Source organism: Dioscorea cayenensis, chromosome 5, assembly GCF_009730915.1.
Source record: "Dioscorea cayenensis subsp. rotundata cultivar TDr96_F1 chromosome 5, TDr96_F1_v2_PseudoChromosome.rev07_lg8_w22 25.fasta, whole genome shotgun sequence".
NCBI classification, from domain to species: Eukaryota; Viridiplantae; Streptophyta; class Magnoliopsida; order Dioscoreales; family Dioscoreaceae; genus Dioscorea; species Dioscorea cayenensis.
The window spans coordinates 1,170,440-1,189,626 of NC_052475.1; the positions used below are offsets into that span (position 1 = coordinate 1,170,440).

Consider the following 19,187-nt stretch of genomic DNA (forward strand, 5'->3'; position numbering starts at 1 on the left):
TTTACCGGCCATAATTGCCATGCCACCTCACCCTTAAAATGTCTTCAATCCTAGCTTCATACCACCCCATTCCTCTAAATTCAAAAGCAACTCACATTATTATTTTCATTCTTGAACATTCATGCTTTAGTTCTCATCACATAAGTTTTTATCAATATCTTACATCTTATTATGAGCATACATCTCTCCCCCTTTCTCTAACTCCTTCGCGTCATCCTGACATATCATCAAAGCATTTCCAATCTCTTCCAAACCCATGCAAAAGAATTACATAAACATAACTCCCTCACATAAACAAATTTCCCTTGCCAACATACATATACTTATAATCTATAATGTAAAATGTCCATCTTCTCATAATTCTTTCATTCTAGTATTTTAACACAAACCATGATATGTATAAAAACACATTCCTTACCTCTTGATTCCTAACCAAATTCCACAAGATATACATATTATCACCCACACATGAGATCAATCAAATACATTTAAGAATTTCAACTCATATTTAGTAACAAACAAGGAATCCACACTTATTATTCCTTCATACGTAGGAGTGCTCATACAAACTAACAACTAAGCCCATCAATACCATTGAAACCATTACAAAATTAAATCACACAATTCTCACAATTATATCCCCAAATATTTGTATTCAACACTAGGAGGCAATTAGTCAAACACTTTATGTGCATCACCCAAATTTCATTCCATGGACTCTAGCATAACTCAATAATATGATTTCTTTACACACTAATCTACACTTGCATAATTCACCATAAATATACTCCCAAGGCCTTACATTGTCATGGACCCAATTAACAACAAGTATGAGATTGTAGCAAACAAATGCCAAGTTTCCAATCAACATCATGCCAAAACAACACCCAAACATGCAAATAATTTACAAGAACCAAAATAAATCAAGAATGATTCGGTTAGCCCACTCACCTTGCCATATTCTCTTCTCATCTTCTCTACTTCTATTAATCTAGGGAAAATAAGAGAGAAAACAAGGAGAACACAAACCCTAAGTTTATACTGAGGTTATCAACAAGAACACAAAATAAAAATTAATGGAAACAAGAATTACTTACCTATCTTTAACCATTAAAAGCAAGAAGAGGAGAAGGACATGGCTAGGGTTTCCAACAAGTATGAATGGGAAATGGAAGAGAGGGGCTGAAACTTTTAGAAGGGAAGAAAAGTATTTTTGGGCTGCTACAGTACCGTGCTACGGTGTTGGGCTTTATAAAGTTGCTATAGTAACGGGCTGGGTTATAACACAGCCACAAGCAAAACCAGGCGGGACGACCATCGGCTTCTAGGCCAGGGACGATGGAGGTCAACTCCCGTCCTTATGGCCGTGATCATGAGGAACAGCATGGAGTGAAGCGAATTTTGGTCGAGGAAGTCTCTATCAAAGCTCCGGTGACGGTGGAGGAGGACTCCCGTCACGATGACAGAGATAGGCGCTTAGCAATGTTGGAACCAAGTCGGACCGTTGGTTCATCGCAAATGTACGGGCGAACAATTGAGAGACCAATAGTTCTTCAACTCTGCTCACTGACAGTACGAATGTATGACACCTACATTTGGCACATCTCCGAGTATAGACGTGTTGAGGGGTGTTTGGATCGTCCTGCTTTGTCTCATGGATCAAGGGATATGTCGAAGGAGATGTATGGTGATGCCACCAAGGTGATGGGGATACAGGAAAGCTGCAACACACGTGAAGCTTTGTATGGGTTGCATGGAAACCGCAACCCACGTGAAGCTTCTCATGGCTTGCATGTGAGGATTGAAGATCACACGGTGGAGATGCAGTCATGTGTGGCGCGCAGTTCAAAAGAGATAGATGTGCTGGTGGGTAATGACGTGTTTACCCATGATCTATCCACTTCCAAAGAGCAAGACATTGTTGTTTTTTCAGCAGCCCTTTCTGTTGTTGGGCCAACTTCACAAAAACCCATTGATGGTCCATCAATCCTACACAAGGAAGATCATGGGCTTGATCTTAATGAAGTTGAAGGAGTTGGGCTTCTTCCAAAGCCCGTGAAGCCAAGTGAAGCAACCCGATGCAGGAAGAAAAAAAGTTGGCACGAAGAGAGTCTCCAACAGCCCCTGGATGTAAAAAGATGATGCTGGAAATTGCTTTGGTCGCCTTGGGACCCTGCGCCGATAGTGCTAGTAGGAGCTTCACCGGCGAGTTGGAACCAGATTAGGTGGAGATCTAGACCGACACATTTCCCACTTCCCGGCTTTTTCCGCTCACGGGAGTGTTTATCGTGTTTACACCGCTTTTGTGTTCTTTTTGCTATGTTTTTTTTTCCACTTCTAGTGGAGATTGCCGTTGTTGCTCTTGTTCTTTTGTGTAAGCTCTTCTTTTAGTAATGATCATTGTGGTTTATCCACCTTTTTCAAAATTGTATGGTAACTTATCTGTTTAAATGTGATTGAAGCTGGTTTAGAGAGTTTTTGGGATAGATGTAAGAGAATAAAGTGTAAAGACGAACAAATTAAAAAACATTAAATTTAATAGAAGTTTAAAAAATCTGAGAAGATATAGATATTTTAAATATTTTAATTTTAAATGTTAAAATTAATTTTACTAATACCTAACATACTTCCTCCGTTTTTTTTATTTGTCACATGTTCCTTTTTACTTGTCATATTTATTAAATTCATACCGATTAAGAAAATTTAATTAAAATTAGTTGATTACCTATATTTAATAAAAAATTCTATTACTTTTCAAAACCACCACTATTTAAAACTTCATTAGTGAAGTATATAATTTAATACTTAGTTGATTATGATTTATTAAAATTGTACAAGTATATCAATTTAAATGGTAAATTTGGAAAAAAAATTATTTAATGATGCATAAAATTTATAATGTGACAAATAAAAAAGAACATAGAAAAGCTCTAAAACGTGACAACTAAAAAGGAATGGAGGGAATATAAAAATATATTTTTTTTAAAGTTATACACAAATACATTATTTATGAAAACAATATGAATATAATTTTTATTACTTAAAAACCATTTTAAGTAAGATAAAAAAATTTATTGACAATCCTTACTCAAGTGACAGTTTGGCCGAGTGGTCTAAGGCGCCAGATTTAGGCTCTGGTCCGAAAGGGCGTGGGTTCAAATCCCACAGCTGTCAAGAAATCACGATTTTTTTATTTTTTTTATTTTTAAAAAAATCCCTATAATAACCTTTAAAAAAAGTTTGTCAAAAATAGTCCAAGCTCGTGGTCCATAAGCCCGGCCCAATTAAAAGGCACTAACAGTAACCCAACTCCTATCAGTATAAGGGCATTAACGTCTTTTTAACTCCAACTAGTCCCCATAAATATCGAGCTAGGTTTTCCCTCTCGTTTCCTTCTTCGCCGCCGCTCCTGCTCCCCTGAACCCTCGTTCTCGCTCCGCCGCCATGGTATGTGATCTCCACCATCGTCTCCTACTTATCGTTCTCAATCCAATATCACTTTTCTTCGCCTTTGATTCCTGTATAGATAGCTAGATCTTCACTTTTTTTTTGGGATCAATCTATTGGATTGTGTAGCAATACCTTTGTTTTGGATCGGATGATTGTTTTTGTGGATAAATGAGAGCATTTGTGTTTTTTTTTGGTAGTCTGGAAGAAAGAAGACTAGGGAGCCGAAGGAGGAGAATGTGACGCTCGGACCAACTGTTCGCGATGGCGAGCATGTATTTGGCGTCGCTCACATCTTTGCTTCATTCAATGACACTTTCATTGTGAGTTTTTTTTTTTAGTGTTTTTCTTTTTGATTTTGGATTTTGATGTGATGTATTTGTTGAACTTCAGCATGTTACCGATCTGTCTGGCAGAGAAACTCTTGTTCGCATTACCGGTGAGAACTTCTACTTTTGGATTTCTTGTTTCATTTATGCTAAATTTGCTGTTTTTGTAGGTGAATTGATTATGCGCTGATTTATTTCGTATTTCATGTGCATGGGATGGTTAATTGATTTTTAGCTGGCTTTCTGTTATTAATTAATTAATTTATTTTTTCAAGGAGTATAATTTAGTTGCATTTAGAGGCTGTATTTATTTAACTGCTTTAGTTTATTTTCAAGAATTTTATTGGTATGTTAATTCTTACCCATGGCTGAAGCATTCAGTGTTCCATTTACATTAGTATGCACAACCCTTGCAAGAAGTCAATGTTTTTTCTGCATCCTTAAGTATTCAAGCATAGTCCTTAAGATCGTCTTCCTTGTTCCTAGTGGAAGTGTGTTGAGTCATAACTATGCAAAATTAACATTCAGGTCACAAAGAGTACCTCTTTGAGAACTTTCCTCTGTTCATATTTGTAAGCATCTCAAAATTGGAACTTGGATTATCTGAAATGTGGATTCATATGATGAATGGTGGCCATTGCATGATTCATCTATGTCAATTCAGTGGAGGATATTTCTTTCCAATTTTTATGAAATGCTTTGCTTCTGATAGTGGAAGACATTTGTGCTCTATTTTTGTAGTTATAACACTGGGCTTAAGCCCATGGGAAGTACACTGTGCTGCAGTGTTTGTAATCCTTTTTAAAATTGCTGCTTGCTATCAAATGTGATAGATTGAGTGTCAAAAGTACACATTCATTTTGGGTTGTTTGCCTGAGGGAATGTGGCCCAAGTTGGTGTAAGTCTGCCTCCCCTTAAGGCTTAAGTGGGAGAAATAATATTGAAGTCACACTTTATTGTTTTTGGTAGACATGTGATATCCCTGAAATGGTTTTCTTTCATTGCTAGCCACTTTCCCTGCTTAGGTTATTTTTATACAGAAGTGTTTTTGGTGTAAAGTTGGGGGAAGTGCCACTATCTTAACTTCATGGCAACAGAATGTCTACCCCCCACACTCAAAACAGAGTGAAGACCTTGTATTTGAGAATTTATTTTTTAATGCATGGATGTTTTGAGGCTTATGCTGATTCTAAACTGTCCCGCCCGCTCACCAAATTAGCTACGAAATACTATTAATTAATGTGTTCTGTATTTCTTTTGTTCAGGTGGAATGAAGGTTAAAGCTGACAGGGATGAGTCATCTCCGTATGCGGCTATGCTTGCAGCACAGGATGTTGCTCAAAGATGCAAGGTTTCTAACTATATAATTACAGGATGTTATCTTTTGGAATTTCTCATTCGCATTCTGCATTATTTTTTCTTTCAAGTAACATACTTTTGTATGGCATGTGCAGGAGTTGGGGATCACTGCTCTGCACATTAAACTCCGTGCCACTGGTGGGAACAAAACAAAGACACCTGGTCCTGGAGCTCAATCAGCTCTACGTGCTCTTGCCCGTTCTGGAATGAAAATTGGCCGAATTGGTGAGTAGTCTCTGGGAAATCTGTCTTTGTTTGTTATATCCTGAAATGTCTTGCCAGCATGATGTTCAGTCACACTTTACAATAACAACATCAAGAAGTTGACATTCACAAACTCCTATATGCAATGGAAATATTTGCTATCAGAAAGATCCCTGAATTTTTTTACTTACATTTGCTTGTGTCCTGCTTTCTCCATTCTATTGTACATGCTCCTTGTGTTTGTTTCCTTTCTCATCTTAATAGCTTGCATATCTCACACCACCATTATTTCCATAATTACTTTTATACCCTGAATAGACTGTCAGGACTTCTGTCAATCTTCAAGTTATGAATATGGTGCACATGTCTGCTTATGTTTGGGAGTGTTGACTCAGTTCAGCTCCTTATGTTTTGTGATGATTGTAGCAACCCAATAGTGTGCATGTTAGACTTGGACTGGATCTGCTTTAGTTGTCTAGATGTCACCCATTTGTTCCTGCAATGAACCGATTAATTTAATTTGTTGCTTTGACAAATCATTTCTCTGGATTTAATATTACATGCTTACATTTTATACCACTTCAACACATTTCCTTCTGTTAAATTAATATTGTTTGTTTCATTTTTTTTTTTTCAGAGGATGTGACACCAATTCCCACTGATAGCACTCGTAGAAAGGGTGGGAGAAGAGGAAGGAGGCTTTAAATTCACTTCAACATGCATTGCTTGCTCCAATTGCCTTTTTTTTTTTATTGGGAACTTTGATGTTAGCTGAAGATTTTGTTGTTGGGATTTTATTTTCTCTGAGAGGTTTTGAATTGGTCTTATGTTCTTCCTTATTATTAATTATCCACCATGTTATATGCTTTATTAAAAAAAAAAATCCTGAGAATTGTTTTTTTAAGTTATTTAGAACCGTCACCCATTGCAATGTTACCTGGTTCTTCCGTTCTTGTATTCACACTGAATGGCATTTATCTAACCTACATTATTCTTTATTAATTAAAAAAATGTAAATTTCTGTGTTAAATGTGTGGATTTTAAACTTCTTGTCAAGTAGTGAACGGGTAACCTTTTTATGGTTGGGCAGATGTAAATAATACTTAAATATTAAATTAATGAAAAAAAAATTTATATAGGAATGACACTATGGTTTTTTATATCCGAAAATTTGACATATTTCTATAAAACAAAAAATGTTATAAATAAAATAAAGGATTTTATTTATAAATGTTATCTCAAAAAACATGGATAACAAAATGGGTAGCATGTTTTAAGCATCGTGGAATCTTTGATATTGATGTTTTATTTTTTTTTAAATGATTTTAGATTCATTAACCATCATAAGAATGTTGATATCAAACCTTCTAGAATAAAATTTTCGATCTATTAATCATTATAGAATCCTCGATATTGGATCTTTTATAATGATTTTGGATCCATTAACCGTTGTATGATCGGCCCTTCATAGTGGATCTTCTCCAATGATTTCATTCGAATCCATTCCATTAACCCGTTGTAGGATCCTTGATATCGGATCTTTTAAAATGATTTTAAATCCATTAACCGTTTGCAAGATCCTTGATATTGATCTTTTGGAATGATTTGGGATCCAATTAAATCTTTGATATTGGGTCTTCTTGAAATGATTTCAGATCCATTAGTGATTGCAGGATTCTTGATATTGGATCTTTGGAAATGAGTTCGGATCCCTTATCCTTGATATCGGATCTTTTTTTATCATGACATCGGATCCATTAACCGTTATCGGATCTTTTGTCATGATTGCTCATTCCCCCGCCCGATCCATGTTCATCGTCTTTAAATAGAGAGGATCCCCCCGAACAGTGAAGTGAAGCTCGCGTCTCACCTCCAATGGCTTCTCCTCTCCGTCTCTCCGTCCTCTCTCCCTCCTTCTCTCCCCTCACTCTCCTCTTCTCCACTTCCTTCAAGCCCTCTCGTCTCCTTTCTCCTCCTCCTCACGCCTCTGTGTCCTCCTCACCCTCTTCCTCTTCGTCTTCTACAACCCTAACTCCTCACAAGCTCTTCTCTACTTCTCTGAAGGTACTATTTTCCCTTTTTCTCCTCTCTGTGTTCTTCTTTGATGGTTTTGTTCTTGTGTTTCGATGTTTGTGATTGCGGTATTCTTTTGTTTGGTTTTTGAGGAGAAGCTGGGTAGCTTCGAAGGTGTCAAATGGGGCGATCTTTGGAGCTTGAACAATTGGGTAGTTCGTGATTATTATCGTCTTGTTGATTCTGTCAATGGTTTGGAGCAGAGCGTTCGAGGGCTTTCTGACGAACAGGTTGTCTGCACCATGTCTCTGGTTCATGTTTAGACTATTAGGTTTTTAATGTGTGGGATGTGGTTCTTGTCTACGATGTTTGTAGCTGAGATTAAAGACGACAGAGTTTAGACAGAGATTGAGCCGGGGGGAGACCCTTGCGGATATTCAGGCTGGTTAGTTCTTTGCAATGATGATTTTTTTTTTAACAGAATTCTAGTGGATGAATGTATTTCCTATTGTGTTGTTTTCTTTTTTGGTTGATAAGCTTGTGCTTTGTAGAGGCTTTTGCTGTGGTTCGTGAGGCTGCTAGAAGGACACTGGGAATGCGGCATTTTGATGTTCAGGTATCTTGACTAAGTATCTCATTTGTTTTTATGCATATAATCTACATGCCCAGATAATGAGTTTGTTAGATAATGCTGTTTCATTGGTGTTAGATTATTGGTGGTGCGGTGCTACACGATGGATGCATTGCAGAGATGAAGACTGGGGAAGGGAAGACACTAGTTTCCACACTAGCTGCCTACTTGAATGCACTTGGTGGCAATGGTGTTCATGGTAATCACTACTTTGTCTATTTGTATCAGATGCACATATGAGTTTCCAAAACTTGTTAATGATTTTTTTATCGGGTTTCAGAATAGTTTCTTCTCTTTCTTGGTATTCTATTGTTTGGTCTTGCAGTGGTGACTGTGAATGATTATTTAGCTCAACGTGACGCGGAGTGGATGGGGCGCGTTCATCGGTTTCTTGGTCTTTCTGTAGGTCTCATACAGGTAGAATCCATTTGAAATTTACCATTTTATTCTTCTTTCTGCTTAAACCGAGATCATTTGTAAGTTCTTTTTACATATTTTAAGATGTGGGCTTGATCTGAGACATTGTCCTTACAATGATAGCACTCAACTTCTGACTAGAATTCTTTGACCATGGTTTGCATTGTATTGGTAGAGGGGCATGAGGGCTGATGAGAGGAGATCCAATTATGGATGTGATATAACATACACTAATAATTCAGTGAGACCAACCTTAGCTTTCATCTGTCTTTTCAATTGTTTTATTTATTTTTCTATGCTCTCATCATTGTTTGCTGCCTGTAGGAACTTGGGTTTGACTATCTAAGAGACAATCTTTGTGGAAACAAAGGACAACTTGTTATGCGATGGTACATTCTCAAGCATCATTTATGTTCATATTCTGCCAGAATGGGTTGCTAGTTATATGGGATATTCAAAACAGGCCAAAACCATTCCATTTTGCTATTGTTGATGAAGTTGACTCTGTCCTCATTGATGAGGGAAGGAACCCTTTATTGATAAGTGGTGAGGTAACTCTTGGTATAAATATTTGGAGATATCTCTTTTCATCTTTTATTTCATTATTGTCATAAGTAAGCTGAGAACTTTTGCTTCAACAGTTTTTTGAATCTAATATTTTCTCCTGTCAGGCGAATAAGGATGCTGCACGCTACCCAGTTGCAGCCAAAGTTGCTGAGCTGCTTGTACGAGGCATCGTAAGTTCATATATTGGCTGTTCACTCAATGTAACTGTTGAACTATTGCACCATTACTGGAAATAATTTTGCATAGCAGCATTATGATGTGGAGCTTAAGGATAATTCTGTAAATCTGACTGAGGAAGGAGTTGCACTTGCAGAGATGGTTCTTGAAACAAATGACCTATGGGATGAGAATGATCCTTGGGCAAGGTACCTTATGAGATATGTTTATTGGAATTTATAAGACCAAGTTTTGCAAATCTCTGAAGAAATTTGTTTACTGGATTTTTTTATGATTTTATTTTCAATTTTGTTTCTAATCTTGTTACTTTGATGAACAAACTGTATGGTCACACTCTCATATGCAAGTTAGTTAAATTAATAATTAAGATGAGGTCATTGTGTTGTTAATGAAAGTGCCAGTAGCAGGGGTAAAAGTTTTATCCAAAGAATTGATACTGTCTGTTTGTATCATTTTTATTTTATCATCATAATGTATTTGTGAGCAATATTTGTGATTTTTTCAGGTTTCTAATGAACGCCTTGAAGGCTAAAGAATTTTATCGCCGGGATGTCCAATATATTGTTAGAAATGGGAAGGCTCTGATCATTAATGAGGTAATTCACCCATATGTTTCCTATATTTGGAGATGCTTACTCGAATGTTATACTGGTAAATGAAATGAAAACTTTCAACTTGAGGATGATTGCAGTTTACTGTTATGATTACTAATGAATGCATCATATCTATTGTGTTAAATTCCTGTGAAATTTTGGCTAGGAATTTTGAGACCCAGTTTTTTTCTTTCTCCAAATTCTTCTAAGCACTGCATAACTAGAAGAAAGGGATTTAGTGTATTGAAACTTTTGTATTCTTATTGGCTTCGGACAGAATATTGGAGAAAAGACTTCTGATGTTGTCATAATTTATTTCTTTAACACGAATAACTTTGATAGTCAAGTGTCTATCTAGTCTAGTTTCTTGTTTTACTGGTATGGTATTGCCTGAGATGTTACAGTGGAATTCTATAACTTCTCTTGAACTTTTGCTTTTGGTGCATTTTTCTATATGGTGTGTTTATTGAATTATCTCTGGGTCAATTATCCTTTAAAAAATATTGCAGCTTACAGGCAGGGTTGAAGAGAAAAGGAGATGGTCTGAAGGCATTCACCAAGCAGTGGAGGCTAAAGAAGGCCTGCAAATTCAGGTATGACTTTAACATTTCAGTTGCATGATCTCTAAAAGTTTAATTTACTCATGACATTCCTTTGCACTTTGTTTTTGAATGTTCAAGGTTTAACCAAACTTTCTGTCTATTAGGCTGATTCAGTTGTTGTAGCTCAAATCACATACCAATCACTGTTTAAGCTTTATCCGAAGCTGTCTGGGATGACAGGGACTGCTAAAACTGAAGTATTTCTGATGAATTGTTGCATTAATCCTTAATCTCTTCTATTGATTCATTTTAACATAAGTTGCCCCTCTGTTTGTGCATGCAGGAGAAGGAATTTCTAAAAATGTTTCAAATGCCTGTTATTGAAGTTCCAACAAACTTGCCAAATATTCGGATGGATTTGCCCATTCAGGCTTTTGCTGTAGGCCTTATGATTACCATTTAGATTTAGTATATTCTCTTTTCCAGCATCTTGCACTTTGTGATCAAGTGTTTAACATTCTTTGAACAATGTCTTTAGACTGCACGTGGGAAATGGGAATATGTACGGGAAGAAGTTGAACACATGTTTCAATTGGGTCGCCCTGTATTAGTTGGAACAACAAGGTAAATTTTTCAATGGCACCATTATTATAGTCAGGTTTGGTAGAGGTTATTTGGGATCATATTGTTCAGATTTTTCTTTTCTTTTATTTTAAATGAAAAGATATTTTGAACTCAAGTTACAAATCACAAATTTTCATTATGATGCTGTAAAGGTATCAGAATATATAACTACATTCTAAGAGCATTTTAATCATTTAAGGAGTTCTTCCATTTCCATTTGATTTCTGGAGCCTTGTGAACAATAGCTGATTCCTGATTGATTGGACTACTTGTGCGGGTTGTGTGATCATAGCTATCGAAATTTACTTCTAAGAGGGTATTTGTTTGCATGTGTCTGCCATTTTTCTCTTCAGCTCATATATGATTAGCAAACTAAACCATTAAATCTTTTTGCTTGTTGCAGTGTTGAGAATTCTGAATATTTGTCTGAGCTTCTGAAAGACCGGAAAATTCCACACAATGTTCTCAATGCCAGGCCTAAAGTTTGTCCACATTAATTGTATGGTGATTAGTATCTCATTATTCCTTTTTTGAAAGAAAAGGTTCTGTTTTGCAGTATGCGGCAAGGGAGGCAGAAACTATTGCCCAAGCAGGTCGGAAATATGCCATCACTATTTCTACTAACATGGCTGGTAGAGGAACTGATATCATATTAGGTGGTAATCCAAAGGTGGGCTTGCACTGTACATCTGTTATTAAAATCCTGTGTGCCAATGCAATCTTTTGATGATGGCGCCTTAATTTTCTGCTAGCATTTGCCTTTGGTAGGAAAAATGATCATTTTTACGCTTTTTTTAAAATTCAATTTTGTTTACATTTATCAGATCTTGTTAGATGCCTTAAGGTTCACATCTGGTTGATTAGAAAAAGAATACTAGAATGAAAATTTGTTCTGGCGGTTCATTGAATGAGGAATATAAAATGAAATGCAAATGCAAACGGAAGAAAGTGCTGTTACAAAGCTTCCTTGCTTTTAATTATTTTCCTTTCTTTTTTGCTTTTCCCCAATTTTCTTTTAATCGAAATATGTCTTAAGGCGTTCGTTTTAATGTCATCTTAGAAAGTAAAAATATCCACTTGTTCACACGTGTTCTGTTCGTGAAGATGTTGGCCAAAAAAATTCTGGAAGACAGATTACTACCATTTATGACAGAAGAGGCTCCTAATGTTGAAATTGATGGCGAGCAAATTTCTCAAAAGGTAATGTTTGATATGCCAACTCTAACAATGTGTCTGGCTGTGTCTGTTTACCTGAATGTCTGTGGATTCTCTCTTTATTTTAAAGTATATATATATATATATATATATATATATTGCAGGGTTTATCAAAGATCGAGATAGGACCTTCTTCAATCGCTCTGCTTGCTAAGGCTGCCTGTATTGGTTAGTGCTCTCTGTTTATTCTGGTCCTTCAAAATCAACTTGTTGGTCTAGTGTGTAATTTTGTTTCTTATTTTTGCAAATGTATTTGTAAACAACACTGCACAGCAAAATATGGACGTAAGAGCAAGGAAGATTGGCCGTATCAGAAGGCTAAGCTTCTCATTCAAGAGTCAATTGAAAAAAGTCAATCCGTTGACATTGATAAACTAGAAAAACTGTTGGCAGAGGAATCTGAACTTTTCTTAGGTGATGCTATCACATGTGCTTATCTCTCAGTGCTGCAAGATTGTGAGGCACATTGTCTTAATGAAGGAGCTGAAGTGAAAAGGCTGGGGGGACTTCATGTGATTGGAACATCTTTGCATGAGTCTAGGCGAATAGACAATCAGGTTAGTACTATCACCCTTGCAATAATAACATATCGATGATTGGCATAAGACATTTGAATCTTAATGCTTTTGATGTTTCATTTCATGTTTCTGACAATCGATTTGCAACATATCAGGTCTCACATTCTATATGTTGCTGTTCAATATTACTTTGCGTTTACTAGGTAGAAGCAACCACCAGAGTTGCTTTTGAAATAATTGAAAATTCTTTCTCAAGAGACGTGTAGGCATCTGCTGATTCATGAGTGTGACTGATCCATTTATTTTAGATGTCTATTATTCTTTGTTGTTTGTAAGGAAGTGTTTTTCATTTGACATTTTCTCAGTTCTTTTTTTGTCATGTAAATCCACTTATACCTTCTAGTCTTCTACAGCTTCGTGGTAGAGCTGGTAGACAAGGTGATCCAGGATCAACAAGGTTTATGGTGAGGTACAGATGATTAAAGCAAGTTTTTCCTTCATTGCATCCATTGAATGCTAACAACTTCTTTCTCACTTTTATTTAGTTTGGTGTAAATCAGAATACCTAATCAGATAACTCAAACCCTTACTTAAACATGTTTTTTCAACATTAGAAGTTCCTCTAGAGGCCAAAAGAATCTTGGTAATTTTGCAACAGGATCAAATAGTATGATAATATGCTCTCTTTTCCTTATGTTAATCTGGTATTAAAACTATGATTGCTTATATGTCCATGCTAAGATTTATTCTTTCAAGGTTGATGTATCATACATACATTTTAGGGATGAAAATCATAGTCGTAATCATGTGAGCATGAATCTCTTTGACTTTGAACTATTTACCTATGCTTATAAGCAAGGTAGTCAAATCGAGATTCGAATCGTGAATCGAAATTCTAAATTTGTGAATCGATAATCGTGAATCGAATCGAATCGTAAGATTCCGTTCACATTTCAAAATCATATATATATATATATATATATATATATTTCAAAATCATATATATACATTAATACATATATATATAACATGATTATATATAAAAAAAAATTCTAAGTCATGCATTAAACATAAAATAGTTTGGAAGACATTTTCCTAGTTTGAGATCTTTTTTAAGTTTGGAAGACATTTTCAAGTGTTAAGCAAACCTATATATTGAAAAAAACTTAGTTCTTTTAAAAATAATTGAGATTTAAAAATTAATAAAATAGTCACAGAAAGATTAAATTATGTTAAAGATTAGTTTTTAAAATAAAAAGATTTCTTTCCATAACAAGATTTTTAAGATAACAAATTAATTCGATATTAAAATTTTAAAAGAAAACATTATCTTTTAATTAATCTTTGAATTTGTTTTTCGATAACAAATTCAAAGATTAATTAAATAAGGGCCAATTTGTCTTTTTCTTTTTTTTTTTTAATTCAAAACTCATATTAACTAGGAATCGTTGATCTTCTCGATTCATATCGATTCGACCGATTCGGGACCGATTCAAACGATTCATTCACGATTCTAGATCAATGTCGATTCTTTATAAGATTCGAACCGTTACGGATGAAAAACGATATGAATCGTACGATTCGTATCGAGAATCGTACGATTCTAACTACACTGCTTATAAGATTGATTTTGAATTTGATACATACTTTGTGCATATTGCTTTAGCTGGCCACTGTACCTATAAAATGTTCCCTTTGTTTCTGTGATTTACTATTAATTCTTTTTTTATCGTTACCATTTTTCAAAATTTGTAATGGGGCAGCTTACAGGATGAGATGTTTCAAAAGTTCAACTTTGATACTGAGTGGGCTGTAAGGTTAATATCAAGGATAACTAATAATGAAGATATACCGATTGAGGGCCACACTATTGTAAAACAGGTCTGTTGAGCTACCATTTTCCTGTGACGGAGTGCATATCATTTTTATTCAGTAAAAAGTGTTTCAATCCTTCCTGATCTGATTTTGTTTCTGCAGCTTCTTGGACTACAGATAAATGCAGAGAAGTATTACTTTGGAATAAGAAAGAGCCTTGTTGAGTTTGATGAAGTCTTAGAGGTTTGCTTATTACTTGTAACAACACAGCCGAATTTTGCACTTGCTAAACTAACTCTATTGTTTTTGTGTGTGTGTGTGTTTATTATTTAATTTGTTATCATGTGCTATGCATTTCTGCCAAAATTTTCATTTAATGGTCCAATTCATGGCTCTCTTGCCCCTAGGTTAAGAAGGCCAATTGGTATGTAAACTATGATTATATTAACTTGCCTCCACATTTTAACCAGTAGAGCTAACTTTGACTTTCTGAGAAAAGGACACATTTAAGTGGCAGTTTATCTGTGGACAGTAAACAGGGTTGGCCTAGGCCTCTCCTCCAATGGCAACATTTTATAGCTTTGCAAATTGCCAAGAAAATTGCAGTTGTCCTTGCTACATAAGTTGATAAGGTAGTGGAATATCTATTTATACTTCAACGTGACCTGTTCCTTAAAATGTGCCTGCTGTTATTATCCAAGGTTATGACAAATGACAATATGTTGTTTCTCAACTATTTTATTTAATGTACAGGATTAGTTACATATGAAATTTAGCTTGATCTTTGGGTATTAAAACCATACCTATGGCCTACTTAACTGTGATGACTGTTGTTGTCTCTAAGAGCCAGTTCTGGATGGCCAAGATATGCTTCATGATGCATCTGCCTATCTTGGAAGAAATTTTCTCCATGGACTGCATCCAAAAATCTTGAGTCAGTTTATATTTGAATTTCATTTATGTGGGTTGACTATCCTAGTTAGCAATTTTTTTTTTTTTTAATTTTGCCTGCAAAAAGTTTGGCCCATGCATTTACCATGATCTGAGTTTTTAAAGGGGGTTTGTGACACTCCATTTTGTTTGGTGCTGCAATCCCTGTTGCTTGATTGCACATTATTTTTCTAATCAGGTTCAAAGAAAGCATGTCTATGACTTGAGGCAGTTAATATTAACAGGTGACTCTGAGAGCTGCTGCGAACATATATTTCGGTTGGTATTACATCTTAGATGACTAGTATTGGAAATGTGTATGAATTACAATGAATTTGTTCATACATGTAACATGGTTACCTCCTGTTATGAACAATAGATAAAAAAGACGTCCTTGTAAAAACTGCATCAGCTTTTACATCCGCAAAAAGAAAAGAGGAGAAGAATAAGAAGAAAACATCAACTTTAACAATATATAGTTCAAGCATTTATTGAGTCTTTTTTTATTTTTTGTTTTTCAGTGGAGTTGCCTCCATGCTTATAATCATGCCATTTTGTGTTTTAAATTTATATTTTTTTCCCCTAACTGCAATCACTTTTGCTTTTTGTTATTGGTTGAAAGTATACACTATACATATGTCAAGTATGCCACATTCTAGTTCTTGAAAGAGATGGTTCTGCAAATAAAAGCATTTTTCTAATTGATTTTTATACATTGCTTATTGGAAATCAAGTAACTAAGGGATACGAGATGACATGTTATTTGGGGAACCTATATTTATCTAGTATTCCATAAACCATCTTATAACAGTGGTTTGATTTTCAACTCTCTCGGTAGTCATTATTTACTTGTTTGTGGTGAGTCACTGTAAGTAGAAACTTTGTAGGTACATGCAAGAGGTTGCGGATGAAATTGTATTTGCAAATGTTGATCCACTTAAGGTATGAAGCATTATACATTATGTAATGTGAGATTGTAGTTTTAACTGTACAGTGAACATAGCTCTCACTGCTTCTGTGTGCCAGAGCCCTAGAGATTGGACTTTGGGGAAGCTCTTAGATGAATTTGTTGATATTGGTGGAACTTGTTTGGCAGGTACCTTATAATGTTTCACTTTACCTAATTATGATGATCGTTCCTAGCTTACAGTGGTTGATAACCTTGCAATTTAAGTGTTCCATGATCCTAACTAGAAGGAGTTTGCCAGAACAATTTGCAGAAATCAGGGAGGAAGACATGCTGTCATCCCTTGAAAAGGTACATGGATTAGATTTTACAGTCATTGACGCTTTCTCCCTTCCGGGCTTGCCATTGCCTCCAAAAACATTCAGAGGAATACGCAAGAAGCAATCCTCGCTAAAGCGTTGGCTCAATATTTGTGCAGATGAGTCAATGAAGTAAGTGAACTCTTTGTCTGAATCAATTCAACAGTTTGATCAATGTGCATGTTCCTTAAACTAAAACATTCCTTTGGTTTCTTATCATGTAGAAATGGAGGATTCCGAAGAATTGCCAATTTTCTCCGTAAGTACCTTGGGGACATTTTGATTGCTTCATATTTGCAGATTGTTGAAGAATCAGGCTATGATGATACCTATTTTCAGGAAATTGAGGTAGACTTATCTCACTCATATCTTATGCTTCTATTAAAATATATTTCTTTCCTTTTTTTTATTTGATCTGGCTTTTGTATTCTTGTATACTCAATGTCCTTAGCTCTTTTGAGTTGAAAATTATTATTATTATTATTGTTATTAATTTTTATTTTTTAAGATCAGATTAATTTAGCTGAAGCGCTGAAATTACCACTCTTAAGGTGTAATTTATTTTTTTAAGATGAGATAAATACTGTGTATAACTGAAGTGCTGCTGTCATGCTAAGAGGCCCTATGTAGAGTGTTGGCGTCTCATAATTAATGTGTATAACCTACCTTTATCTTTGTTTTATGTTATAGGTAAACTCATCATAATCATGCTTTCTCAAAATTTTCTTCACTTGCATGGTAGTTTGTATGCAACTTTTGAATTCTAACAATATAATAAATTTAGCTTGAAGTAGTAACCATGCAAAAAAAAATCCTTGTACTGAGTTGAGATATCTCTGCAATATTAGCTCATTTTACAAATAATACATGTAGTTGTAGGATAGATATAGCATTGCCTTTAATAACTCCTGAACAATCTTTACCATTTCTCCATCCCAAACTCGACCATGGATGCATCATCAAGTTTGTTCTGCACTCGTCCCATAAGTTAGTTGACAGCATATAAGTGGCATACGATGGACGGAAGTGCTAGATGCAGCGGCAGTAGTGTATGAAACCTTGATCTGCTCTAATCCTGTTCTTTTTATGAATTCTTATTCTGCTCTCAATTATGTTCTATGCTTATGAAATCTCATTCTGCACTAAATTATGCTCTTTTCACATGATTCTCACCAAAATAATGTGTTCTGTTTATGCTCTCATTCTGTGGCAAATCATTTTCTTTGCCAATAAAGTCTCATGGAGTAACAAAAGTAGATTTGGAAATTCTTGAAGGGCATTAGAGAAGGCCACACTAGTTTTATGTAGTATAAATGGTTCCAGATTTTGATTATTTGATTATCCAAGCAACTGCATAATATCTTATCCAGTGATGCAACACCAATGTGACTGTTAATTCAACTCTAATTTAACAAGTCAATTCTGAAAACAGGAATATAGTATGAGCTGTTAATGCGCTCATAATACAGGTAATTAGGAAGCCAAGATTATTTATGGCATGTAGGTATAGGAGTAAAAACAAAAATGACTGATCTTGCGATCTGGTGTAAAGCAAGCTAATTTAGTATATGTTGAAAACATCTGACATCCAATGTGAAGTTCAGCTAATATATCTGAAACATGAACATAATTTCTCGTAGAACTAATTTTATTGTGGGAAAGTTCGGTTTTGATTGCTATTTTTCTTTTCTTGTGATTATTCTTCCAAACAAAAGCATGGACTGGAATTAAAGCTTTTTACAGCATTTCAACAACTCAGAGTTCTGATGCTTCATCTCCTCCACTTTTTGTATTTGGTTGTACTTGCTGTTTACATTTTTTGCCTGCACAAGGAAATTCTTGTCTCCAAGGATGTGTAGTTTCATCTAAATATTTTTAAGTTGTGATGCAAGGAGAAACTCCAGTTTTTAAGTTTTATATGAAATTGCGAGTCGGCTATTTGATAATTCAACTCTCAATTTGCTTAGTTTCTTAAATTTTTGATATTCTTCTTTATTTGAATCACAGAGAGAAGTAATTGTGAAAAGTCTAGACTGTTTCTGGAGGGACCATCTGATAAATATGAATAGGCTCAGTTCTGCGGTAACTTTTCCTTATTTTGAAATTCAAATAATGCAAGCTCTGATCTATGGTAAGTTCTTAATAGCTTAATGGCACAGCTTTAAAAGTGAATTCTTATTGGCAGGTGAATGTTAGAAGTTTTGGGCATAGAAATCCACTAGAAGAGTACAAGATAGATGGGTGTCGCTTTTTCATCTCCATGCTAAGTGCAACTCGAAGATTGACAGTTGAATCTTTATTTCAGTATTGGTCATCTCCGAAGAACTCCGAAGAATTATTTGAACTATAGAAATGCACAATTAATGTTAAATATGTATCTCTTATGTACAATCTTTCTTTTGGTGGTTGTGGACATGCTTATTATATTTGCTAATTTAGGTTATAATCGATTTGAATGGCTTTAGTATTCCGCTGCAGTCCAAGTTCTCTCAACAGATTATGACAATGGATCTCCTACAAACTGCATGGAGTTGTGCAAG

General features: G+C 35.2%; 2 protein-coding genes and 1 non-coding gene across 5 annotated transcripts; all 3 read left to right on the forward strand.

Moving 5' to 3' along the window:
* The first annotated feature begins 3,094 nt into the window (after positions 1-3,094).
* Positions 3,095-3,174, forward strand: TRNAL-UAG. Its single transcript has one exon. It is a non-coding gene; the product is annotated as a tRNA-Leu (tRNA).
* Positions 3,175-3,364: 190 nt separating this feature from the next.
* On the forward strand, positions 3,365-6,243 carry LOC120262365 (40S ribosomal protein S14). Its single transcript, XM_039270464.1, has 6 exons — positions 3,365-3,447; positions 3,648-3,770; positions 3,841-3,886; positions 5,042-5,127; positions 5,231-5,360; positions 5,977-6,243. The coding sequence occupies exons 1-6, from the start codon at positions 3,445-3,447 to the stop codon at positions 6,042-6,044; spliced, it is 456 nt and encodes a 151-aa protein (XP_039126398.1). The 5' UTR covers positions 3,365-3,444; the 3' UTR covers positions 6,045-6,243.
* A 941-nt stretch (positions 6,244-7,184) lies between these two features.
* On the forward strand, positions 7,185-19,093 carry LOC120260897 (protein translocase subunit SECA2, chloroplastic). 3 transcript variants are annotated; one of them, XM_039268475.1, is made up of 31 exons: positions 7,185-7,403; positions 7,511-7,642; positions 7,728-7,797; positions 7,904-7,968; positions 8,062-8,182; positions 8,309-8,400; positions 8,576-8,641; positions 8,725-8,789; positions 8,864-8,951; positions 9,072-9,137; positions 9,217-9,332; positions 9,650-9,740; positions 10,247-10,330; positions 10,444-10,536; positions 10,623-10,718; positions 10,818-10,903; positions 11,307-11,385; positions 11,460-11,573; positions 12,008-12,103; positions 12,223-12,286; positions 12,392-12,675; positions 13,050-13,105; positions 14,400-14,517; positions 14,614-14,694; positions 15,581-15,660; positions 16,269-16,323; positions 16,408-16,477; positions 16,590-16,779; positions 16,872-16,995; positions 18,655-18,729; positions 18,833-19,093. In XM_039268475.1, the coding sequence occupies exons 1-31, from the start codon at positions 7,215-7,217 to the stop codon at positions 18,995-18,997; spliced, it is 3,171 nt and encodes a 1,056-aa protein (XP_039124409.1). In that variant the 5' UTR covers positions 7,185-7,214; the 3' UTR covers positions 18,998-19,093. The 3 variants fall into 3 exon arrangements, with proteins under 3 accessions (XP_039124409.1, XP_039124410.1, XP_039124411.1); XM_039268476.1 differs by having other exon boundaries at positions 8,333-8,400; XM_039268477.1 differs by lacking the exons at positions 16,872-16,995; positions 18,655-18,729; positions 18,833-19,093 and having other exon boundaries at positions 15,581-15,626; positions 16,590-16,723.
* Positions 19,094-19,187: the final 94 nt, after the last annotated feature.